The 26,637-nt window shown below is 39.6% G+C and overlaps 1 protein-coding gene across 2 annotated transcripts in view; it reads left to right on the top strand.

Moving 5' to 3' along the window:
- Positions 1–5,844: 5,844 nt before the first annotated feature.
- Positions 5,845–26,637, top strand: part of LOC117529734 (leucine-rich repeat-containing protein 75B-like) — a 78,594-nt gene continuing 57,801 nt past the window's right edge. For both annotated transcript variants that reach the window (XM_034192590.1, XM_034192588.1), the window contains exon 1: positions 5,845–6,469. In XM_034192590.1, the coding sequence (XP_034048481.1) occupies positions 6,176–6,469 (294 nt within the window). In that variant the 5' untranslated portion in view covers positions 5,845–6,175. The remainder of the gene's footprint in view (positions 6,470–26,637) is intronic.

Raw genomic sequence — 26,637 nt, 5'->3', positions numbered from 1 at the left:
CATATTGTTGATAATTAACACCTGCATCCTGCATATTGTTGATTAATAACACCTGTATAATTACGTACTGGGGTGGACTATGATCTGAAAATACATTTGAATGTTCACAATATACCTAGAAAATGTGTTTATTTGTTTTTTTTTTAATAATGAAAATGGTTATTGAGTTTATTCCTTGTACTGGTACCATTGAACTTGGACAGCAAAAATGTAGATATGTTAAGTGACCCTAATCCTAATCCCAGCCAGATTGTGTAGATAATATTTTAAAAACAATAAAGACTATTGTATTGTAACTCCTCAAATTAAATACAGCACATTATGAGGATGAAGTGACTAGTGTGTAGTGCACTTTGTTGCATCAGATCAAAGCCAAAAGCAACTTTGTTGTTTATAATCTCCCACAGACACGTCTGCCACCTGCTGGATGGATTGTGGAAAATAATAAATATCTGTGGTACTTGCAGTGCTGTGAGGTTAGTTAGCTTGATTCAAAAAGTGAAGGCCCCCTGTTCAAAGCCACCTGTGCCCTGGAAGAGAGTCTCATATCAACATGCTGTTCCATATCTAACCCTTTGTGGTGACCCTGAACAAATCAGGAACAAAAATTACTCAACAACAGCTATGATAATTATACAACCCCTGGCATAAATTATGGAATCACCGGCCTCGGAGGATGTTCATTCAGTTGTTTAATTTTGTAGAAAAAAAGCAGATCACAGACATGACACAAAACTAAAGTCATTTCAAATGGCAACTTTCTGGCTTTAAGAAACACTATAAGAAATCAGGAAAAAAGATTGTGGCAGTCAGTAACGGTTACTTTTTTAGACCAAGCAGAGGGAAAAAAATATGGACTCACTCAATTCTGAGGAATAAATTATGGAATCACCCTGTAAATTTTCATCCCCAAAACTAACACCTGCATCAGATCAGATCTGCTCGTTAGTCTGCATCTAAAAAGGAGTGATCACACCTTGGAGAGCTGTTGCACCAAGTGGACTGACATGAATCATGGCTCCAACACAAGAGATGTCAATTGAAACAAAGGAGAGGATTATCAAACTCTTAAAAGAGGGTAAATCATCACGCAATGTTGCAAAAGATGTTGGTTGTTCACAGTCAGCTGTGTCTAAACTCTGGACCAATACAAACAACATGGAAAGGTTGCCTTTAACAACATGGAAAGGTTGTTAAAGGCAAACATACTGGTAGACCAAGGAAGACATCAAAGAGTCAGACAGAAACCTTAAAGCAATATGTCTCAAAATCGAAAATGCACAACAAAACAAATGAGGAAACGAATGGGAAGGAAACTAGAGTCAACGTCTGTGACCGAACTGTAAGAAACCGCCTAAAGGAAATGGGATTTACATACAGAAAAGCTAAAACAAAAGCCATCATAACACCTAAACAGAAAAAAACAAGGTTACAATGGGGCTAAGGAAAAGCAAGCATGGACTGTGGATGACTGGATGAAAGTCATATTCAGTGATGAATCTTGAATCTGCATTGGGCAAGGTGATGATGCCGGAACCTTTGTTTGGTGCCGTTCCAATGAGATTTATAAAGATGACTGCCTGAAGAGAACATGTAAATTTCCACAGTCATTGATGATATGGGGCTGCATGTCAGGCAAAGGCACTGGGGAGATGGCTGTCATTACATCATCAATAAATGCACAAGTTTATGTTGATATTTTTGGACAGTTTTCTTATCCATCAATTGAAAGGATGTTTGGGGATGATGAAATCATTTTTCAAGATGATAATGCATCTTGCCATAGAGCAAAAACTGTGAAAACATTCCTTGCAAAAAGACACATATGGTCAATGTCATGGCATAGGGTCAATGTCATGGCCTGCAAATAGTCCGATCTTAATCCAATTGAAATTCTTTGGTGGAAGTTGAAGAAAATGGTCCATGACAAGGCTCCAACCTGCAAAGCTGATCTGGCACAGCAATCAGAGAAAGTTGGAGCCAGATTGATGGAGTACTGTTTGTTACTCATTAAGTCCATGCCTCAGAGACTGCAAGCTGTTATAAAAGCCAGAGGTGGTGCAACAAAATACTAGTGATGTGTTGGAGCGTTCTTTTGTTTTTCATGATTCCATAATTTTTTCCTCAGAATTGAGTGATTCCATATTTTTTTTCCCTCTGCTTGGTCTAAAAAAGTAACCGTTACTGACTGCCACAATTATTTTTCCTGATTTCTTATAGTGTTTCCTAAAGCCAGAAAGTTGCCATTTGAAATGACTTTAGTTTTGTGTCATGTCTGTGAGCTTCTTTTTTCTACAAATTAAACAACTGAATGAACATCCTCCGAGGCTGGTGATTCCATAATTTTTGCCAGGGGTTGTATATACAGTTTGGTTGAAATATGTTCTCATTTGATCACACTGCCCTTCAAATCAGTGTCAGTTAGTGCTTTACACTGGTAACTGCATAATGGAATATGATGCAAAGTATGTGGATAAATATTGGATGAAATATACAGCAGAACAACAAAGTAAAACCAGAATTTAAGGATGGATAGAATGCATGGCTAGGGGTGATCCCAAGCATTTTCACTGGTACAGTAATTTAGTGATAACACAAATCAAACACTGCTTTGAAATGTTTCAAAACAACTGACACACCTGTGTTTTTTAAACATTATTCTGGAGTCCACATATAAAGGAAGGTGACACAATATGGATCACAATATACAGCAGAAAGATCAATCGGACTTATATAATAATGGATAGAATGTATGGCTCGAGATGGTGAAAAATATTCTGTCAGTACTGCAACTGGTAACAATGCTTTGAAGCCTTTTCACACCTTTGTTCTGGAGTCCACATGAAAACATAATATGGACCAAAAAACAAAAAGAAAGAAAGAAATCCACAACTGAATAGTAAAACAAAACTGGAATTATAGAATAGATAGAAAGTATGGCTGGGGTGGTGCCAAATCTATTCAGTTTTTGTCATTGCAAGTTAATGATGATGCCCACCTGGTAAATACTGGCGCCTGGTGGTCATTTCAGGAATATGCATCCATTTCAAGTGATTTTCATGATCTGTTGGTACACTGTTGCATACTTTGCTTGTTTCTTTATGGCATTCATGATCATGGATAACCGCTTTTTTCAGTAATGAGTAATATAATGCTTTAATCTTTACAAATCAGTAATCACATTAAAGTACTTCTCCAAGTCACTGTGCATTACTGTTAGTTTTGTGTTGTGGGTTTAAAACTGGCCCATGGGCAGGGGAGGCCAGGGGTTCAGGTGAACTGCCCACTTCACCCATGTTTGATGCTGGGAGCTGTTCATCTGCTGTTTTGTGCAGCAGCTCCGAGTTGAAAAAACAGTTGTCATCTCTCAAAGTGCGGTAACAGCAGCACACCTGCACTGAGCTTTGCAAAGACATTTTTACACTTTTTAAAAACTCCTTGCCGCTCTGTGAGTGTCCTCGCCAAAAACAGCTGAAACACCCACAACATGTTAACAACAAATACTAATGCTCTCTTTACACCCAAGTCGCTTTCTGAGAACAGCATGATGTAAAAAAACACAGTCTGATTGTGCTTTTGCATAAATAACATTATCCATTCTTATTGCTCAGAAGGCAAACCAGGGGCGAATCCAGATGCAAAAGGGGAATGGGGAAGGGACATGACCCCCACAACATCCTTGGATTAACGGTCCACTTTTGAAGACACTTTTTCATATTACTACTACTGCTCCTACTACTACTACTACTACTACTACTACTACTACTACTACTAGTACTAGAAATATAGCAAAGATTCGTGCCATCCTGTCTATGGCTTATGCTGAGACTCTGATTCATGCTTTTGTCTCTTCTAGATTGGACTACTGCAATGTTCTATTTTCTGGTTTACCACAGTCCAGCATTAGGGGTCCTCCAATTGGTTCAAAATGCTGCTGCCAGACCTTTGACAGGAAGCAGAAAGTTTCAACACATACATCCATTTTGGTATCTCTTCACGGGTTTCCTGTCCCTGTGAGATCAGATTTTGAGGTTCTGTTAATAACCTTTAAAATTATTCACAACTAGCACTTCCATACCTAGCTGACCTACTTAAACCCTACTGACCCAGGCTCTGGGTTCTCAGGGTGCAGGACTATTTGTGTCCCTAGGGTGAATAAAAAGTCTGTGGGTCACAGAGCTTTCTCTTATCATGCCCCTGTTCTGTGAAATGATCTCCCTGCATCAATAAAACAGTCAGATTCAGAGACAGATGCAGACACTTTCAAGTCCATTCTTAAGATGAACTTATTTTCCCTTTCGTATTGCTAGCATACTGGCATGTTACTATGCTTTCTATCCTTTTAAATTCAGTTTATTAATAAACAGAGCGGGCTGCGGCCTCAGCTTTATCTAAAGTCTGGGTCTTTTAGTGAAGCTTAGGGCTAGTGCCCGGTGATCACCTTCTGTTTTTCTTGTTGCTTAATGCTGACAAATTATATTGTATTTGTTGTCTTTCTGCCGCCTGATTGTTTTTTTTCTCTCATCCAGAGATGGGAGTGGGTGTCGTCTTCTGCAGGCCTCCCGTCCTGTGCACCAGTATGGACTCCCAAAATTTACTGTATATTTGTATTGTCAGTTGTGTCGGTAGTATGTCCCGAGCAGATGGTCACCACTTTGAGTCTGTTCTGCTTGAGGTTTCTTCCTCAAATCATCAGAGGGAATTTTTCCTTACCACTGTCACCTGTGTGCTTGCTCTTGGGGTTGGTAAGGTCAGACCTTACTTGTGTGAAGCACCTTGAGGCAACTTTGCTGTGATTTGGCACTACTGCATATAAATGAAATAAATTGAATTACTATTACTAGTACTTATAATAACAATAATACATATAATAATTGTGTTCCATCACTGCCCTAAATGTTTACAGCCACTTTTTGAACTCTACTTACACACAGACACACACACACATATATATATATATATATATATATATATATATATATAATATATATATATATATATATATATATATATATATATATATATATATATATATATATATATATATGTTTGTTTTTCTTTTTGTAGTGTACAGTAGCTCTTTTGGAGCACCCCAATTTCATTGTACCCACCCCGTACACTGACAATGAAGACAATTCCATTCTATTCTATTCTATAATAATAAGAAGAATCATTTTCAACAACTAAACTGTTTAGGAGAAAAATACTAGAAAGAATCTAATTGGTACATTTACCGACAATGTAGATTATTAATTGTGTTACTGTTACTGTGCTGTCAACAGTTTTATGAGGTCAAGAAAGGCTGTCTATTTTATTTTTTATAAAAACAAGTATTTATGTTCATTGAATTCAAGAAAGAATGACTTTATAGTGTATAAGTTCAACTTAAAATGTCAGGACATACGTACATTGTTTACTTTAGTTCCTATTATAAAATGCAATTCCAATATAGTGACTATTGGCAAAACTGGTTATCATTTTCATGTTGAAGTGTGTAAGTGTATGTGTTTGTGTGTGTGTGTGGGGCGGGGGGGGGGGGGGGGGGGGGGGGGGGTTGTCAAGGTTGGGTAGGATTACTTTGAAATGTAATCCAAAAGTAATCAGATTACAAGTAATCCAAATGTACATACATACATGTAATCCACATGTATTCTTTCAAAGTAATCCTACCCAACCTTGGCTGTTGTAACTAGTAACTAAGTTACTTTTTCAAGGAGTAATCAGTAATTGGATTCCTTTTCAACTGTGGCATCAGTGTTCATGACATGTTGCCCTGACTGAAGACGTCTGCAACCAGTCGTGAACACGTTTTGCACTGTGTGACCTCTTTACATTTCAACAGGTAATTTGAAAGTGGTCGTGAAAACGGCTTATTAGTTCGACACAAGATGCCGTGACACTGTGCAGTGAGCGTACATGTGATTGGCTGAGCCCAGCACCAGCTCGGAGTAAAGCCGGGGCGTGCACACTGTGCATGCATAGTGTGCGCACGATGCTTTGCGAGGTCGATGACGAGCAGACGCACATGAAAAACCAGCAACTTTTCTTCAAGCTGTTTTTATTAGACTGAAAACAGCCGCATTTATTTATTTATTTTTGCACGCGTAATGTTTTGGCTTCATGTGGTAAAAAGAGAATCCTCTCCGCGCGCCGCCAAAGCATCCTCTCCGGAGTGATGGGCTCCAAGTTGACCAGACAGAGAAGTCTGGATTTGGAATCCAAACTGTCCAAGCGGAGACGGCAGAGGAATGACAGCCCTGGAGAAGGAGACACAAGTGTCACCGGCAGAGGCGGACGAGACTTCTTGTTTACCTCTTTGATGCTCAGATCCGACAAGCTTCCAGGGATGCTGCGCAAATCCAACCTCAGCCCGTATGTCAGACGGGTGGCTTGGATCCGGGAGATCCAGAGGCTCCTCCGGGAGCACAAGACGGAACAGGCAGCTGAAGTGCTCAAACTGCTCAGAAAGGTGAGAAAGTGCACAAAAATCTCACGTGAAATGGTCTTTGCGTGAGAAACAACATGCAATTGATGCCGAATTGATTCACTAATTGAGTCATTCAAAATGCAGTTTATTTTCATCTGTGCCATACAGTTAATCCCGAATCTCTGCAAATATTTGAGCTACCCGCACGTTCCTGCAGCTTTATTAAAACCAGTGCAGCACTCAGTTCAGTGAGAGTTGATTCTAAATCAACCACCTGTTTCATGATGATGCGTCCTGCTAATTCCTGAAAGCTCATCTGGCTCCAAAAGACACAAAGTATCGTTTTTTTTATTGCTGTGAAATGATGTAAATGATAAAACTCAAGCTGTCCAGGCTGGATGTTTCCCCTGCATCTTCAGATAAAATCAAATAATGCTGCATTCCCAAACCCAGTCTCCCGGCATGTCGTGATTCAGCAGCACAAAATATACATGAATCTATTGCAGGGGTGGGCAACCTGTTCCAGAAAGAGCCATGAGGGTGCAGGTTTTCTTTGCAGCCACTGACTCCACCAGGTGATTTCACTGATTAACTGATTCCATCTGCTCAAAGTGATATTAATCAGTAAAATCACCTGGTGGAGTCAGTGGCTGCAAAGAAAACCTGCACCCTCATGGCTCTTTCTGGAACAGGTTGCCCACCCCTGATCTATTGGTTCGTCATATTGTCATGAAAAGTGCAAAATCTTCATCATGGGAGCATGAATTTATTCAAATTCATTCTGTGATGGGTGCACGTAATTAAGGAGTAGGGTTAGTAATAGTTAAAAAAAACCCGTCATGAAAATTTGAATAATTTTGTGACGGGAGGACGAAAATAAAGCGTGAGACTGTGCTGTGCGTACCAGGTGGGGGTCTGGGCTTTCCTTGTTGAATCATCCCACTTCTGACCCCAAAGCATTCCAGCTTCTACATGCAAACATAAACAACTGGGTGAATAAGCCTCATCTCTGAAATAACCAATATTTGTGTAGAAATGTTAACATTTACACCTGTCTGCACCTACACCAACTCACTGGCCTCTTTATGTAGTGCTAATAAACCATTTCTTGAGTGTACAAACTATAAACAGAAATCAAAAAGTGTTAGTGACATATTTTAACACTGGTGTTATATTACTTAGTGTTTTTGTTGCAGTCTATTGGAGGAAAATACCTTTAGTTGGTTAATACCTGTAGCTGATTATTCATATGGACTTCGACATTCTTGTCATATTCAGTGACATCACAGCAACAACTATGTGAGTTTGCCGATAAATTCTGTTGGAGTTTCCAGTAGGGGCCTTTTCCAAAATGCTTTTCAAGTAGTAAATCTTTGAGTTTATAATTACTTCTTATAGTGGAACAAACCAGTTGCCTACACAGTATGAACAAACAATTTTTTTTTTTTTTTTTTTGGTATTCATTTATGAATATTAGTTCATTTTATTTCAGAGTGCAGGCAGTGTTTCCATCTTGATGTTGACATCTCTCCATCACATGCACATCTTTTCCTCTGTCACCATCATGTCACATATCAACACAATTAGAGCTGAAAGGTACTCAACTGACAGAAACAATACTCAACTACTTTTACATTTGTTGATTATTGTTTTTACTTTGTATTACTACTAGAGAACAGATTCATTATTTTATTAGTTTATCAAGAAAATACTACATACGTAGTCTTTGGTTCCACTTTGTGTAGTAGATATTTGTTTCCTCTATAATATCAATGCAGATTTTATATTTTATATTTTTTGTAGTGTTGGTTATTTTTGCATGGTTCTTAAGCTAGTATCTCACTGCACTGTGACTTTTGATGACAAATCGCAAATGGCATTCGCAAGGGATTTTGCAAAATGTCTAGAAACACTCCCAGATGTTATCAATTTTCTTGTGTGAGTCACAGGGCCTTGCTTTCATGTCTCTGGAATTTTGAACATGTTCAAAAAATTTGCAGAACAAATTTTCTTTCAAAATAGTCACAGTGTCTTTGCAGGCCTCTAACCCTTTTCAATTTAGTTTCCATGAGTCAGAAAAGTTCAGGAAATGTAAGACAACTTTGTGAGGGGTTGGTGACCTATGGAACTAAATTGTGACTGATTGGAGACACAAATTAACTCTTGGACCCCTGGGAGCATGACAAAATTGCAAATACAGATCACTGTCATTCCAAGTGAAAATTGTCACTAATTTGTGTATTTTTCTCACAAATTTTTGTCTCCAACTACTCGCCAATAGTTGCAACCCCAGTGAGATACTGGCTTTAGTGTTTTGCAAGGTGTTGGCCGAAGTGAATCTTCCCTCACTGAGCTTTGATCTTTACAGATTACATTAATCCTACTGACTGAGATTTGATCTTCATTGCTGGCTGTAATTTTTTTGACACATGACTTTTAGTCTTACTGACTGAGCTTTGATCATGACAGATGACTTTTAGTCCTGCTGACTGAGCTTCGATCTTGACAGATGATTTTTAGTCCTGCTCATTTTAATCCTGCTAACTGCTTTGATCTTGACTAATGACATATGCATAATCAAAGTATTCTACATTTTCCAAATGATAAATTGAATGTTATGAAGTCGTGTACATAACCAAGGTACAGTTATGTATTCTGGACAATAACATAATTTATTATGAAGCCATTTTAATGTATACGATAGACAAAATCATGAAACATAACATTAACACCAGACTGGTTTTGTGGAGGTTTATCGACAAATCTACGAAGCCTTTGTCTGAACTAAGATATGATTGACAGCATTCTTTAAATTATGCTATGTAAAAATAATTGATATAACCTGCACGCTTTCAGCCTTCTTTCCTTTATATGAAACAATAAATAATTAGGTGTATATCTCTTAGACTATTCTCAAGAAGACATTCACAGTGTCAAGGGTTAACAAAAAGACTTGGTTGAAAAAACGGAAGTAAATAACCTAAATCCACAGCAAGCTGTATCTATTCTCTGTGACTTCCATTGTTCACTGCTTTCTGCGGGAGGGAGGTTTAAATGCTGAATATACAAATCCACATAAGAAGGTGAGCTTTCTCCAAACCCTGCTTGCACTCTCTAATCTGTCACGGTTGCACAACATTGTGCAAACACTTCTTTGTTATCAGCTTCATAGCGCCCAACTATAGATAAAGGCGTTTGGTCTTGCATTTAAATCTTAAGTGTTACTCATTCCTGTTCGACATCTCCTCAGGTCTAATCCTCACCTTCTGAAGGTTCATTCACACCAGAGAAGGAAAGAAAAGCTCTTGTTTTTCAGAGCTCAGCTTGGACTCTGCAGTGCCTTTTGGTAGCCAGGCAATGATCAAAGGGGGAGCAGTTCTGAAGTTCAGACAAAAGCACTTTTGATCAAGATTGCCCCCCCACCCCACCCCATCGTGAAACCCCCCTCACCATCTGTACATCTGTATAGATAGATTAGAGCAGTACACAAGGCTGAGCAAAGGCATATTGTAGCTGAAAGGGCAGTTTTTTTGCATCCCCCCACCCCACCTCCCCATTTCCCACAAGCCATCCAGAAATATTCCACAGGGTAATGGTGGCAACTCAAAATTTTTAAAACTTTGTGCATTTATTTAGCAGCAAAGCACTCAAACCATGAAATGCTTTTTGATGAATTGAACCAAATAAAGTAGTTGTCTCAGTCAATGAATCACTGTTTCAAAATGCACAAAACACTAAATGAAACATTTATGGCAAAAAGTTAATTACTGTTTCAACGTGTTCGAACTGCTAAGAGGAATACTTGTTCTTCTGTGTTGCAGCAAAACTCTCGAAACAGGAAAAGTTTTTTTAATGCGCTGAACCAAATAAATCAAGTGGTTCAGTAAATGAATCACTAAATGAAGAAATTGGTTCAGAATATTATTCACTATTTCAAAATGCTTGAAACACTAAATGAGACATTTGCTTCAGGAAATTATTCAGCATTTCAAGATGTTTAAAACACACACACAAAAGATTCCTTGTACCTCTGGGATGTATTCCGGGTCCTACTCTCCAACTTTGACTACTGAGTAAGGCTTTGGAGTCCAGCAACTGAGGTACCTTTGCTAATGAGGAGTGGTTCACCTTGACTTTGCAGATGATACTGTGATCTTTGTGGAATCAATGAATGTCCTTGCAACAGTTAAAAACCTGAGCGAGGAATCTGAGTGCTCTGTGAATATATGGCCTCACTCTGGCTAGAGTAAGACCATATGCTCACTGGCAGTGTTAATTTAACACTGTCAGTGTTAGTTTTACACTGGTGATTTTACTGTGTAGTGTATTGAGATGCATATCGAATTGTTGTGAGTGATGAGATTCACATGCCTAGGCTGGATCCACATGCTGGATTAGAGGATTTCTGTAACGGATGTGGAATGGACTCTGCTGCAGGAACAGATCCACCGAGTGGTTCGATGACACCCCCCGACAGTGGACTGGACACCTACATGAACTCTCATCAATTGCTGTTGTGTTGTGTTCTGTATTGTAACCCTTTTTAGTAGAATGACCTAAGCGATGGGTCACCCCTTTGAGTCTGGTCTCCTTGAGGTTTCTTCCTCAATATCATCAGAGGGAGTTTTTCCTTACTGCTGTCGCCTGTGTGCTTGCTCTAGGGGTCGGTAAGGTCAGACATTACTTTGTGTGAAGCACCTTGAGGCAGCTTTGTTGTGATTTGCCACTATATAAACTAAATAAATAAAAAAAAATAAATTGAAATTACTGTGAAAGCTTAATTAAGCAAGTGCTTCATAGAATGGTTCACTGTTTCATAATGCTTCAAACACTTTTTGCCAAATTAAAACACCATGATAGCAGCAACATGCACACAGTAGGGGCTCCATGCCTTAAAATATGAATTCCTGGCTTCGCCCATGTAGCAAAAAAGTGGCAGGCAGTTTACAGTCAGATTTTCTGTACAGAAATATAAACTTGTATGTTTGTTTGCAGGTTGTGAGTTTGGTCAACATTCTTGATAACTGCATTTTTGAAAAGCACAAATACCTGCTGTCTTGTAGGTTTTTTGGGCTGAAGCCACGTGCTTGACAAACAATACTTATGCGCTGAAAATCCAAGGTGGAGATCTGCTGTAGAACAGATTTTTCACCTCAGGGAAGGGGAGGATTTGGAGTTAACCACTTTACCATGATAGATGTTGGCACATGTTTCTGTCACACAGTGAAGTCATTACAAAGAGGAACCAATCACACCGGTTCCCTTACAGTATCTCAATCATAGGTCTGCCCTCGGGGCCCTCAAGTTAATTAGTCTGGGATCTTCAAGATATTCATTAGCAAATAAAGTTTCAGCAAATATGCGTTTCAGTTATGCTCTGCAACATGCACATGGCCAAATTGATGTGTAATAATAGAGGAAACACTAATTAAAGTGCTTTGTTTGGTGCACAAACACCTTAGTGAGTGTTTATTTGGCCGTGGTATTCAACATGTTGTGTACATATGTGCATATCGGGATTTGGTGACTTGCATTCATTAATTACTTGCTTTAGGGCCCGTTCACACATACTACAAATGTGGTCGAATTGCGTATGAAGCAGGGATCATATGCAATATGTGTGAAATCGTAGCTGCTTCCAATGCCTCGTAAACTTGTTGCTACAACTATTTGTGCACACCAGTAGCTGAAAGACAGAATGTGCCCTGTGAGAGCCCATTCGAACCCTCTCGTGGGAGGTGTCGCCCAAATTCCAGGTGACATCTAACACTACTTTGCTGTAAACAGGTCAAGATGTCCAGTTATTAGTGTTGTTCCAAGTGTTGCTTTATCACACGCATGACACGCATGCGTAGGCGGTCAGGGTTAGGGGAAATCTCTTGGCCGTAATTCTCCTCGGTCTGTACCTTTAGCAGTCCCGCAGAAGATACGGATGTACGTATCCTTAGCCACTTTGATTAAGGAAACATGCACACATTTTCCTTTGGTTCAAAATAAACTCCATAACATGACCTAAACTGTCATCCTCACGACGGGGAGACGCTTTGCCCTCAGCATCCTTTTTAATGTGCTTAAACTCCAGATGCTGCCATGCTGGGTAGGTTGTTCTCTATGTCCTTGTGCGCCCAAACCATGATGATATACCCTGACCAGATCCATTTCTAATGGGGAAATGTATTACATTGTCTGCTGGTTTGTTGACTAATAGCCAACATTTATGTGTCAAGACAATATTGAATCCATGTTTTACAAATTGTGGCCACATTTAAGTAGATTGTGCCCTTGTTTTACTCAAACGATGTGTAAAATGTGTGCGCAATGTAATAAAATGTGTGCACACTATTATAAAACATGGGCACAATATAATAGAATGTGCGCACAATATCATAAAATGAGCACACAATATCATAAAGCGTGCGCACATTCTCTCCACATGCAAAACATTTTGCGATGACACTCCCAGGGCTCCGTACATGTTACCCTGTACCCTGTAACTTTAACACATGCGCACATGTGTGATACACATGTATGTGGCACTTAGACAAATTTCACATCCAGCTCAAAAGTGATCATCTGCTGACTGTTTTCATGGTAATAGCACGAATGGCCACACATTTTCTAAATGCCAAGCGAGCGGTGTTAACCCTCCCACGAGAGGGTTCGAATGGGCTCTCACAGGGCACATTCTGTCTTTCAGCTGCTGGTGTGCACAAATAGTTGTAGCAACAAGTGTACGAGGCATTGGAAGCAGCTACGATTTCACACATATTGCATATGATCCCTGCTTCATACGCAATTCAACCACATTTGTAGTATGTGTGAACGGGCCCTAAAGCAAGTAATTAATGAATGCAAGTCACCAAATAAGCACATATCAATCAATCAATCAATCAATTTTTTTTATATAGCGCCAAATCACAACAAACAGTTGCCCCAAGGCGCTTTATATTGTAAGGCAAGGCCATACAATAATTATGTAAAACCCCAACGGTCAAAACGACCCCCTATGAGCAAGCACTTGGCTACAGTGGGAAGGAAAAACTCCCTTTTAACAGGAAGAAACCTCCAGCAGAACCAGGCTCAGGGAGGGGCAGTCCTCTGCTGGGACTGGTTGGGGCTGAGGGAGAGAACCAGGAAAAAGACATGCTGTGGAGGGGAGCAGAGATCGATCACTAATGATTAAATGCAGAGTGGTGCATACAGAGCAAAAAGAGAAAGAAACAGTGCATCATGGGAACCCCCCAGCAGTCTACGTCTATAGCAGCATAACTAAGGGATGGTTCAGGGTCACCTGATCCAGCCCTAACTATAAGCTTTAGCAAAAAGGAAAGTTTTAAGCCTAATCTTAAAAGTAGAGAGGGTGTCTGTCTCCCTGATCTGAATTGGGAGCTGGTTCCACAGGAGAGGAGCCTGAAAGCTGAAGGCTCTGCCTCCCATTCTACTCTTACAAACCCTAGGAACTACAAGTAAGCCTGCAGTCTGAGAGCAAAGCGCTCTATTGGGGTGATATGGTACTACGAGGTCCCTAAGATAAGATGGGACCTGATTATTCAAAACCTTATAAGTAAGAAGAAGAATTTTAAATTCTATTCTAGAATTAACAGGAAGCCAATGAAGAGAGGCCAATATGGGTGAGATATGCTCTCTCCTTCTAGTCCCCGTCAGTACTCTAGCTGCAGCATTTTGAATTAACTGAAGGCTTTTTAGGGAACTTTTAGGACAACCTGATAATAATGAATTACAATAGTCCAGCCTAGAGGAAATAAATGCATGAATTAGTTTTTCAGCATCACTCTGAGACAAGACCTTTCTGATTTTAGAGATATTGCGTAAATGCAAAAAAAGCAGTCCTACATATTTGTTTAATATGCGCTTTGAATGACATATCCTGATCAAAAATGACTCCAAGATTTCTCACAGTATTACTAGAGGTCAGGGTAATGCCATCCAGAGTAAGGATCTGGTTAGACACCATGTTTCTAAGATTTGTGGGGCCAAGTACAATAACTTCAGTTTTATCTGAGTTTAAAAGCAGGAAATTAGAGGTCATCCATGTCTTTATGTCTGTAAGACAATCCTGCAGTTTAGCTAATTGGTGTGTGTCCTCTGGCTTCATGGATAGATAAAGCTGGGTATCATCTGCGTATGGGTATCATCTGCGTAACAATGAAAATTTAAGCAATACCGTCTAATAATACTGCCTAAGGGAAGCATGTATAAAGTGAATAAAATTGGTCCTAGCACAGAACCTTGAGGAACTCCATAATTAACTTTAGTCTGTGAAGAAGATTCCCCATTTACATGAACAAATTGTAATCTATTAGACAAATATGATTCAAACCACCGCAGCGCAGTGCCTTTAATACCTATGGCATGCTCTAATCTCTGTAATAAAATTTTATGGTCAACAGTATCAAAAGCAGCACTGAGGTCTAACAGAACAAGCACAGAGATGAGTCCACTGTCCGAGGCCATAAGAAGATCATTGTAACCTTCACTAATGCTGTTTCTGTACTATGATGAATTCTAAAACCTGACTGAAACTCTTCAAATAGACCATTCCTCTGCAGATGATCAGTTAGCTGTTTTACAACTACCCTTTCAAGAATTTTTGAGAGAAAAGGAAGGTTGGAGATTGGCCTATAATTAGCTAAGATAGCTGGGTCAAGTGATGGCTTTTTAAGTAATGGTTTAATTACTGCCACCTTAAAAGCCGTGGTACATAGCCAACTAACAAAGATAGATTGATCATATTTAAGATCAAAGCATTAAATAATGGTAGGGCTTCCTTGAGCAGCCTGGTAGGAATGGGGTCTAATAAACATGTTGATGGTTTGGATGAAGTAACTAATGAAAATAACTCAGACAGAACAATCGGAGAGAAAGAGTCTAACCAAATACCGGCATCACTGAAAGCAGCCAAAGATAACGATACGTCTTTGGGATGGTTATGAGTAATTTTTTCTCTAATAGTTAAAATTTTGTTAGCAAAGAAAGTCATGAAGTCATTACTAGTTAAAGTTAATGGAACACTCAGCTCAATAGAGCTCTGACTCTTTGTCAGCCTGGCTACAGTGCTGAAAAGAAACCTGGGGTTGTTCTTATTTTCTTCAATTAGTGATGAGTAGAAAGATGTCCTAGCTTTACGGAGGGCTTTTTTATAGAGCAACAGACTCTTTTTCCAGTCTAAGTGAAGATCTTCTAAATTAGTGAGACGCCATTTCCTCTCCAACTTACGGGTTATCTGCTTTAAGCTATGAGTTTGTGAGTTATACCACGGAGTCAGGCACTTCTGATTTAAAGCTCTCTTTTTTAGAGGAGCTACAGCATCCAAAGTTGTCTTCAATGAGGATGTAAAACTATTGACGAGATACTCTATCTCACTTACAGAGTTTAGGTAGCTACTCTGCACTGTGTTGGTATATGGCATTAGAGAACATAAAGAAGGAATCATATCCTTAAACCTAGTTACAGCGCTTTCTGAAAGACTTCTAGTGTAATGAAACTTATTCCCCACTGCTGGGTAGTCCATCAGAGTAAATGTAAATGTTATTAAGAAATGATCAGACAGAAGGGAGTTTTCAGGGAATACTGTTAAGTCTTCTATTTCCATACCATAAGTCAGAACAAGATCTAAGATATGATTAAAGTGGTGGGTGGACACATTTACTTTTTGAGCAAAGCCAATAGAGTCTAATAATAGATTAAATGCTGTGTTGAGGCTGTCATTCTCAGCATCTGTGTGGATGTTAAAATCGCCCACTATAATTATCTTATCTGAGCTAAGCACTAAGTCAGACAAAAGGTCTGAAAATTCACAGAGAAACTCACAGTAACGACCAGGTGGACGATAGATAACAACAAATAAAACTGGTTTTTGGGACTTCCAATTTGGATGGACAAGACTAAGAGTCAAGCTTTCAAATGAATTAAAGCTCTGTCTGGGTTTTTGATTAATTAATAAGCTGGAATGGAAGATTGCTGCTAATCCTCCGCCCCGGCCCGTGCTATGAGCATTCTGACAGTTAGTGTGACTCGGGGGTGTTGACTCATTTAAACTAACATATTCATCCTGCTGTAACCAGGTTTCTGTAAGGCAGAATAAATCAATATGTTGATCAATTATTATATCATTTACCAACAGGGACTTAGAAGAGAGAGACCTAATGTTTAATAGACCACATTTAACTGTTTTAGTCTGTGGTGCAGTTGAAGGTGCTATATTATTTTTTCTTTTTGAATTTTTATGCTTAAATAGATTTTTGCTGGTTATTGGTGGTCTGGGAGCAGGCACCGTCTCTACGGGGATGGGGTAATGAGGGGATGGCAGGGGGAGAGAAGCTGCAGAGAGGTGTGTAAGACTACAACTCTGCTTCCTGGTCCCAACCCTGGATAGTCACGGTTTGGAGGATTTAAGAAAATTGGCCAGATTTCTAGAAATGAGAGCTGCTCCATCCAAAGTGGGATGGATGCCGTCTCTCCTATCTATGAAGCCCACCTCATTTTTTGGACACCACTCAGACAGCCAGCAATTCAAGGAGAACATGCGGCTAAACATGTTGTGTACATATGTACACAACATGTTGAATACCACGGCCAAATAAACACTCACTAAGGTGTTTGTGCACCAAACAAAGCACTTTAATTAGTGTTTCCTCTATTATTACACATCAATTTGTCCATATGCATGTTGCAGAGCATAACTGAAACGCATATTTGCTGATTCTTTATTTGCTAATGAATATCTTGAAGATCCCAGACTAATTAACTTGAGGGCCCTGAGGGCAGACCTATGATTGAGATACTGTAAGGGAACCAGTGTGATTGGTTCCTCTTTGTAATGACTTCACTGTGTGACAGAAACATGTGCCAACATCAGTGATGCCGGTAACGCGTTACTAAGTAACGCGTTACTTTAATCTGACCACTTTTTTAGTAACGAGTAATCTAACGCGTTAATCTTTCCAAATCAGTAATCAGATTAAAGTTACTTCTCCATGTCACTGTGCGTTACTATTATTCTTCATTGTGGGTCGATAACAGCATTAAACTTGGTCTGTGGGCAGGAGGTTGGGGTTCGACTGAACTGCCCACTTTAAGCGAGCTGTGAGCTTTTAATCCGCGGTTTTTTGCAGCTGCTCAACTCGTCCTCACCTCTTAAAGCGCGGTGATCAGCACACCTGCACTGAGCTTTACAAAGACATTTTTATACTTTTTTTCCTCCTTTATTTGGAATTGTGAGCTGAGCCGCTCTGTATCTGGTCGTTAAAAACAGCTGATCCTCCGCGACACGTCAACAACTAACACTATTTTCCACTCGAATGCACCTAAACTCTCTTTCTGAGGACCACATGATGTGAAAACGCAATAAAACTTTCTTACCTGTAAATCTGGTCATGTTTTCTGCATAAATAAATGTTATCCATTCTTTGTGCTCAAACGCCAAAGCAGGGGCGAATCTAGATGGAATGGGGGCGTGGGGCAAGGATGTGCCCCCCTCCCCCACAACACCCCTAGATTAAAGGTGCAATTTTGAAGCCGTTTTTACTACAACTAATATTGCTTAAAATAATAATAATTTCAACAAGTAAAATGTTTAGAGAGAATTTAAATGTTAGAAAAATGTTAGAATTTAATAGTTACATTTATAAACAATGTAGGTTCGAAATTGCAAGTTTTACTGTTACAGTGCTGTCAACAGTTAAATATGAGGTCAAGAAAGACGTCTTTATTTTACTTTTTATAAAACAAGTATTTATTTTCATTTAAGTCAAGAAAGGGTGACTATAAAGTGAGTTTTGGCAAAACAGGTATCATTGTCATGTTGAGGTGGCAGAGGGTTGTTGTCGGCAGCTGGGAAAAGTAACTAAAAAAGTAACTAGTAATCTAACTTAGTTACTTTTACAATTGAGTAATCAGTAAAGTAACTAAGTTACTTTTTCAAGGAGTAATCAGTAATCAGTAATTGGATTACTTTTTAAAAGTAACTGTGGCAACACTGGCCAACATCTATCATGGTAAAGTGGTTAACTCCAAATCCTCCCCTTCCCTGAGGTGAAAAATCTGTTCTACAGCAGATCTCCACCTCGGATTTTCAGCGCATAAGTATTGTTTGTCAAGCACGTCAAGTTTTTCTTCGTAAGGAAGACTATTAAATGGCTTCGCCAAAATCCGGTCCACAACATTCAAATTGTCTGCCATTATGTGCAGCTTGCTACCTAGCTAGCTCACTAGCTGGGACTGGCGCGAGGCTAGTGTGAAGTGTGTCCGCCTGTGAGTGCTTTGTGACGGTGGAGGAGCTCAGCAGCACCCGCTACTCGGTAGGGACAGAAACTGCGATAGAAGTCAGAAAGAGTGATGAAGTCAGCCTCCAAACACAAGCAGCTATAAAAAAAACAAAAAAAAAACACCAGAAATAGAAGCTTGATTTGTCGCTAGTCGTTTTTAACAAAGAAAATGCCACTAAGAAGATTAGGAAAGTCTCCGGTTCCACTCAGAACACAATGAAAACGCTCCCACGGATGTTTACACCAAAATATCGCTGATTCGCTCATTTCACTGTCAATCAAAAAGGGATTCAGCCTCAGACAGATCATCCAATCATCATGCAGAAGCTGAGCGTCTGGGCCACCCGAGGCCAGCCCACTGCCCCATAGACCCCCAGACACGCTGAGCGTCCGATGGGCGGGACAAAGCCCAGCATTTATTCAATGACTCGTCTCGTTTCGCTGCACTCTGCTTTGCTATTGAAGTCTGTTGTCAGCGTCCACACTGTTTAAAGCGCTGTGAAACTGCGGGTTTGAGTGAGAGGAAAGCCGCGTCGTTACCAGTGATAATTAGCTGATTCTGAACAAAAGTTGAGCGCGTTGTAGCGCATATTTAGTCAATGACATGTACACACAACAGTATATATTTGATCACTTATTTTTTGACATTTTAGGGGAATCTGATCTTCCCTTGCAGTCTTAGAGCAATCGCCTCTGACTTTAAGACACCTAAAGCACTTTACACTAAACGAACGGAGCATTTCGCAAATAATCACAACAAAAATTGTAATATTGGACATGCAAACCTACCTTTGTCTTGTTGTTTTTTCTCATCTTCCAACTTCTTCTTTTTTCTTTTCTCCGCTCCAGAGGGATAATTTATTTTCTGAGACATGACTTGCACTCACTTCGTTCCTCACGATTAGTCATCGACCACCTGACCTAAGCGGTGCATCTAAATTTGCCCAACGGTGGCAGCAGCCAACAGGAGGCATCAATTAACTTAGTATTGGTATTTTGTCAAAATGTATTTATTTATTTTTTTCGGGTGTAATACAATTTTGTTTAAATTATTCAATATTATTTTAATTTCATGTATATATTTACTTTTTTATCACAACATCTCGGTGCTCTCGGGGCCCCCTGGTGGCGTGGAGGCCCTAAGCGACCACGTAGTTGGCGTATGCCTTGGGCCGGCTCTGATTTCAACACAGTCAAAACTATTCTATTCTACCTATTAAACTATTCTATATATATTAACATGTCTTGACTTTTCAGATTTGCAAATGTGTTAGAGGCTGCCTGCATGTGGTATCTGCAGATACTTTCAAGAAAGTTTTTCATGTAACAACCATTTGTAAGAAGATCATTACAAAATGTTTGATTCTTTTTATTCTGCATAAACGCAAGTCACCAAAATGGGGATTATGTCACCTGACAGCTGTGACGCTTTTCTTGCGTTGAAACAGAAGACTGTGCATCTGGATTTGTCGCACACTGCAGCATATTTAATTGGATTTTAATGAACTGCATGTGTGGGATGATGTTCTCTGAATCAGAGCTCATCCTTTTTTCTTTTTTTCAGACTTTTATGGCACAGCGGGTGTCACACTAGACATGCAGTGAGTGGGATCTGAAAGCACAAGTAAACAGATGTTTAAAGACATTTCCAATGACAAACATGAAAATATTTCATGTTTTGTGTTTGCAATGCAGTTGAGTTATTCTGCGGTACCTACTTATGTTTGATGCACAAACAAGGTCACCAGCAGACACACGTATGTGGCACTACCCTGCATTGAAATTCCACCATCCTTCCTTTTATTGACACACGATGCCCACAGCATGTGCACAGAATGAGGTTTATTAAGGGGAGAGCTGGTCTGGAGGATTGCCCAGTGTCAGGGAATCCCACTGAGGTCTGCTAGAATCAGCTCAAAAGCTGAAGGAGGAGAAAATGCTGATGGGAGTTTTCCCTCTGAGTGTTTGGGCTGTCAGAGCATATTGTGCATGTTTTGTGCAGCTTCAACCTCCAGCTTTCTTTTTGAAAACCTTTGGTTCACACAGTTATCATTGTGTGCTGCTGAGCTCATTCTGGTTCTGTGCCCCTGCTTGAATGGTTTTACAAGGACGGTGAGGAGCATTGGGACTATTAGATGATGTTTCTGTTGTTGTAGCTATGTATGCAGTTATATCACAAACATAACATAACATATGTAACTTAAAAGGCTGACATTGTCCTACATGTGCAAAGCAATGCAAAATGCAACTCAAGTGTAATTGCTCCTTTCCGCTCAATGCATTTGTCATTTTCACTCCCAGTGCACATTTTCCATCAATACCAAATGTATTTGTGCACCCTGCAGACAGCAATGTGCAATAGCATAAGTACGAACATAAAACTGAATTGATTGCAAAAATGATACTGATGTCAATGAAACAGTTAATTTAAAAACCCAACTTCAATAGATCTGGTTTGTGCCATATTTTAACTCTGCTGTTTTTTCTGTGTGGCGATCAAGTAGACCAAGTGAAGGATTCAGTTTTACATCAGGTTGAACCTTTGATATTTCATAGAAAAAATATCTGCTAGTATTACAAAAATATATTAAAAACAGTAGTCATAGACTCCAACCTTATAACAGATAAAGCAGAGTCACTCCAACTGTGTCATATTGCACAGATAGAGAGCATGACAAAGAAAGACAGAAAAGAACTGTCTGTCATGGGTCAACGGATGGAGTCTATTTCAAAGTGGAGGTTAACTCGTTACAGCTAATGAGCATGCCTGTTTGAAACAGTCTGCTTTTAGAAAATATCATTCCACAGACACAGCTCTCACTAAAGTGGTGAATGAACTTCTGCTTGCAATGGATTCGGACACCACTATGGTTCTGGTGCTGTTAGATCTCAGTGCTGCATTTGATACCATGGATCATCATATTCTACTTGATAGGCTGGAAAATTATGTTGTGATTACTGGGAGTGCCCTTGCGTGGTTGACGTCATACTTGACCAGTCGTTCTCACTGTGTTTTGTACAGTAACAATACCTATAACCTTAGTGACATGAAATTTGGGGTTCCACAGGGGTCCGTCTTAGGCGCCCTGCTTTTCTCCCTTTATATAGCTCCCTTTGGGCACATATTGTGGCATTTTGGGATTACCTTTCACTGCTATGATGGTGATACTCATTCACATAAAATCCTGAGAAGGTTGCCTTGTATCAGTGAGAAGTTGGATGCCTAGAAACTTCCTACTTTTAAATCTTGATAAGATTGAAATGATGGTTCTTGGTCCAGTGAGACATCGGCATCAATTTGACCAGTTAACGCTTAGCATAGGCTCGTGTGTCATATATCACACTGACAAAGTGAGGAACCTTGGGGCAATTTTTGATCCTACATTGTCCTTTGACCTCCACATTAGAAATATTACGAGGACTGCTTTCTTCCATCTGCAAAATATAGCAAAGATTTGTCCCATCCTGTCTATGGCTGATGCTGAGACCCTGATCCATGCATTTATTTCTTCTCCACTGGACTACTGCAATGTTCTATTTTCTGGTTTACCGCAGTCTAGCATTAGGGGTCTCCAACTGGTTCAAAATGCTGCAGCCAGACTTTTGACACAAAGCAGAAAGTTCAACCACATTACACCCATTTTGGCATCCCTTCACTGGCTTCCTGTCCCAGTGAGATCAGATTTTAAGGTTCTGCTACTAGTCTATAAAATTGTTCATGGACTGGCACCTCCCTACTTAGCTGACCTAATTAAACCCTACGTACCGGCCCGGGCTTTGTGTTGTCAGGGTGCAGGACTACTTTGTGTCTCTAGGGTGAATAAGAAGTCTGCGGGTCATAGAGCATTCTCTTATTGTGCCCTGTTCTGTGGAATGATCTCCCTGCATCAATAAAACAGTCACATTCTGTGGAGACTTTCAAGTCCAGACTCAGGATGCACTTATATTCCCTTTCGTATGGCTAGCATACTGGCATAGGATAGTTTTACACTTTTTTCTCTTTCAATTCATTTTATTAGGAAACGGAGCATGCCGCAGCCTCAACTTTACCTAAATTCTGGGTCTTTTAGTGAAGCTTAGGGCTTGTGGCTGGCGATCATCTTAGTATTTCTTCTGTTTTTCTTGTTGATTAATGCAGGCAAAATTATACCGTATTTCTTGTCTTTCTGATGCCTGGTTCTGTTTTTTCTCTCTGTTTAAGGTGCAGCTCCATCCAGAGATGGGTGGGGTATTTGTGCTGGAGACCCTCCTGTCCTGTGCACCAACTGCATTTCCTGTATATTCGTTTTGCGAATTGTTCTGTAATTTATGTCTGTAGCATGGCCCAAGCAGAGGGTCACCCCTTTGAGTCTGGTCTGCTTGAGGTTTCTTCCTCAGAGGGAGTTTTCCCTTACCACTGCTGCTCTGGGGGTTAGTAAGGTTAGACCTTACTTGTGTGAAGCACCTTAAGGTAACTCTGTTGTGATTTGGTGCTACATAAATGAAAATAAATTGAAATTGAATTGAAATTGAATTGATGCCTCAGGCATGGTGGTTAGTTCGACATGTGAAGGGATTCAGTTTTCATGTAGATGTTACAGTAATTCATCTGTCACTGCAACTTGTGTACCAAAGTGTAGGTGACACCAAAAAATGTGCACAAATAATCACTGAAAATAATGAAATGTTGATATTTAAAAAAATCCTGAACAATAAAAGTTGATAAGTGCGCAGGTGAAGGATAAGCAAAAGCTGTCTGAAGCCTGCGCTCTATTTCAGCCCTCAGCCGCAAACACAGTGGAGGTCGAGCTGTTTACGGGCGATTTTTTTTCTAGTGTGGAGTTTTTTTTTTTTAAGTCCAGGCTGAACGTGTGTCTGAAGAAACTGTGGAGGACACAGCCTTATGGTTTTGAGCCTTATTCAGACCACAACAAGGGAGACAAAACCTTGGAGAAAAACCTTTAGTCTGACAACATTGATGATATTGGCAGATTTCAGAACACAGAATGGTGATTATAAAATAAATAATAAATAATGCAGGTGATTTGGGGATGCCGATGGAGGTGATACTTTTTTGCCAGCTCTTTGGTCTAATCAACTGATTTTAAAAAATATATACATATTTTTACTATCTGTGACATCAGAAAAACTGATGGTGTGGATTTTTTATTTATGATTTTTTTCTGAAAAACAGGTATATTCAAATCTGAAAAATGTCATGAGGGACTGATAATACCAGCTATTTTTTAAATAAATATCGTTTCCTTCTTGAATACTTAGTGTACTGTACATTAGTAGTGTAACAAGTTATTATTAAATATTAAAACCATTCACACAAGGAGTAAATAGTCTTACCTGTCCATTTCAGTGAGATCATCTGAAAACTTATCCACCTTTACAAAACAATGTCTGAAAATAATTTAATTTGTTGTTGTGGCTGAAGAAAAGTCCATGATGGTTCGAGTCTCTGCTGTACTGATCTGCGACCAGCCCGGTCAGCTACAGGTGTAATCTGTTCATTGCATCTGCAGCTGATGGTTCGAGCCTCTGCTGTGAATGGATCCTCTTGCTCCACTGCAAGCCGCTTTGCGCTGCAAGTTAAAAGACTTGCAGTTCCTCATCTGCTCCTAACGTCTCAGTCTGCATGCGACAAAATTCCCATGATCCACAAAACAATAAAATAAAATAAAATAATGTGAAAACAGTCAGCTTTGCCTCCATGTCGACTGGAGAAGCTGCAGACACCGTGCTTACGGGTTCGTCAATATAAGTGTCACCTACTCTTAAGCAATATGTTTTTCTTACCAAATGATTCTTGCACAAATCTGTTCTCTCACCACAGTACACACCTCAACAAACCTGTCCAGTGTGTTCATTCAGCACATCAGCATTAGGCATCTTGTAGTCTGGTTCAACAGGTGATGTGCAGATTGGTTGACTTCCTGATATGCTGACAAAATTCCCATGAGAAATGAACCAGATAAACTCAACCCCTTTGCACCTCTTTTAGTGCCTAGATTACACATCCTGTAAGAGTAGGGCAGTGAGTGTTTATACAACAGAGACGAGGCTAATGTTAAAAACATACAGAATTGTGCAAAAACAAATTCATTTCTATTCAAACAAACGTAAACAAAATTTGAACCCACACAAGGAAGTCAGCTTTCAAATTTAGCTGATTTGCTATATTTTGAAGTAAGAAGTAGTTACAGGTAATGTAGTTGTTTAGCAGTTGGTGCAAAACCATAAAAGTATAACTTCACAGACAGTAGTGCTATACTTTCTGAATTTAGGGCAAGATTTACTAATAGTGTGTAAAAATGTGCTCAAACACAATTGCACTCACAGATATGCGTGTATGTTGAGTTACTAACCGTGCCCAACAAGGACTGTGTCTGTCAAAATAAGATGTACTATTGTTGATGTAGCATTGTTGCCTTCATGAATATGCAATTTGGGGCTTGTCTACCTAAAAGCGCAAAACTGTAGGAGGAAACATGGAAATAGGTAATGTTTACACATGCGACATGATTTGTCAAGGTCAAAAGTAAATTGAGCAGATGCTGATAGTGTCTGGATTTTGCGAGTTTGAAAACTTGGCTTTTACTGATTGTGAATGTGATTGCCATTCAAGCACAGAGGCTGCACAGAAATGAAAAATCATTCATTATGAACATCAGGTAGACCAAAAACAGACACACATTTCAGAGTCTTTGTGGGACATCATGGCTGTGCGTAAAAAACATGCAGTGCTTGATCATGCTCATGTGCTAGCTATCACAAAAACCAACAAACAAACATAGAAAACAATGTCCTATTTCAAACATTTAATTCTTGTTTTATCCATCTTGGTTTAGCAAATTAGTGACGATTTATGACGCTTTCTGCTCATGGAAAGCACAGACAACTGTGCAAACTCCTGATCACCCATTATCAGAAGACGGAAAGGGTCACAGCAAGAAATTATTTAAAAGAAGGTCATGTCTGGATTATAGAGGATTAGAGGAAATTCTCTAACAATGAGAATCATGAATGCATGGAACAGCCCGCAGGAGGACATATTAACAGGATAAAGTGTTATCAGTTTGAAAAAGAGATGAGGCAAACATTGGAGAAGTCATGATAGCAAATATAATATAGACAGCATTAGATAAATCAATAAAATATACTGCTATTCAAGTGCCTTGTCTTCATGCATATTAGATCTGGATAAGGAGATGCCTTGCAGCTGCGCCGACTAACTTAACTTATGTGACTGATTTAATTTGAGTTTGCTCTTACGGTCATTAAATAAATTACATACTGCTGTCTGCGTCACATTACCACCCACTATTAACTGTGCATTTACTCTTAGTGAATCACCTACATAACTAGCTAAACCCCTACGCACAAAAATTGCCCATGCAATTTAAAACTCTGGGATCTTAGTAAATCAGGTCCTTAGTCTGTGTGAGAGAGTTAAACAAAAGAAAGAAACAATGCAACACTAATGCATCTCTGCCAAATACGGCACTGAAAGCATTAACTGGAAATGACCAGTGTCCTTTTTGTGCTCCAACACAAAGAAGGTGAGGATGGTAGAAGTTTTATTGAGCTCTGGGGATGTATCCTGGTTCCTGTGTCCATGAAACAATCCTTTGCTTGTCAGCACTAACAGTGGAGGGTTAGCAAACAGATGTGCGTCAATAATGACTCACTTTATATGGTTCGGAGCTGTGGTTTGTTGAAACGAGAGGATGCATGATACAGCATGACACGCGGTGAAGAAAGAGCATAAACATTGACACTTATTTCCTGTAAGTTTTCGTTTTTTTTCTTGTTTGATTTCAATACGAACTTTCATGTTGATTTGGTGCAATTTTCACATCGGATGCCCTTCCTGACACAACTCATTACATGAGAATGGGGCACTGGTGATCCTTGAACTGGGAACCTCCTGTTGTC

The sequence above is a fragment of the Thalassophryne amazonica genome, chromosome 17 (genome assembly GCF_902500255.1).
Source record: "Thalassophryne amazonica chromosome 17, fThaAma1.1, whole genome shotgun sequence".
Classification (NCBI taxonomy): domain Eukaryota; kingdom Metazoa; phylum Chordata; class Actinopteri; order Batrachoidiformes; family Batrachoididae; genus Thalassophryne; species Thalassophryne amazonica.
The sequence above is the reverse complement of the archived record's forward strand: the minus strand, read 5'-3'. Positions and strand labels throughout refer to the sequence as shown.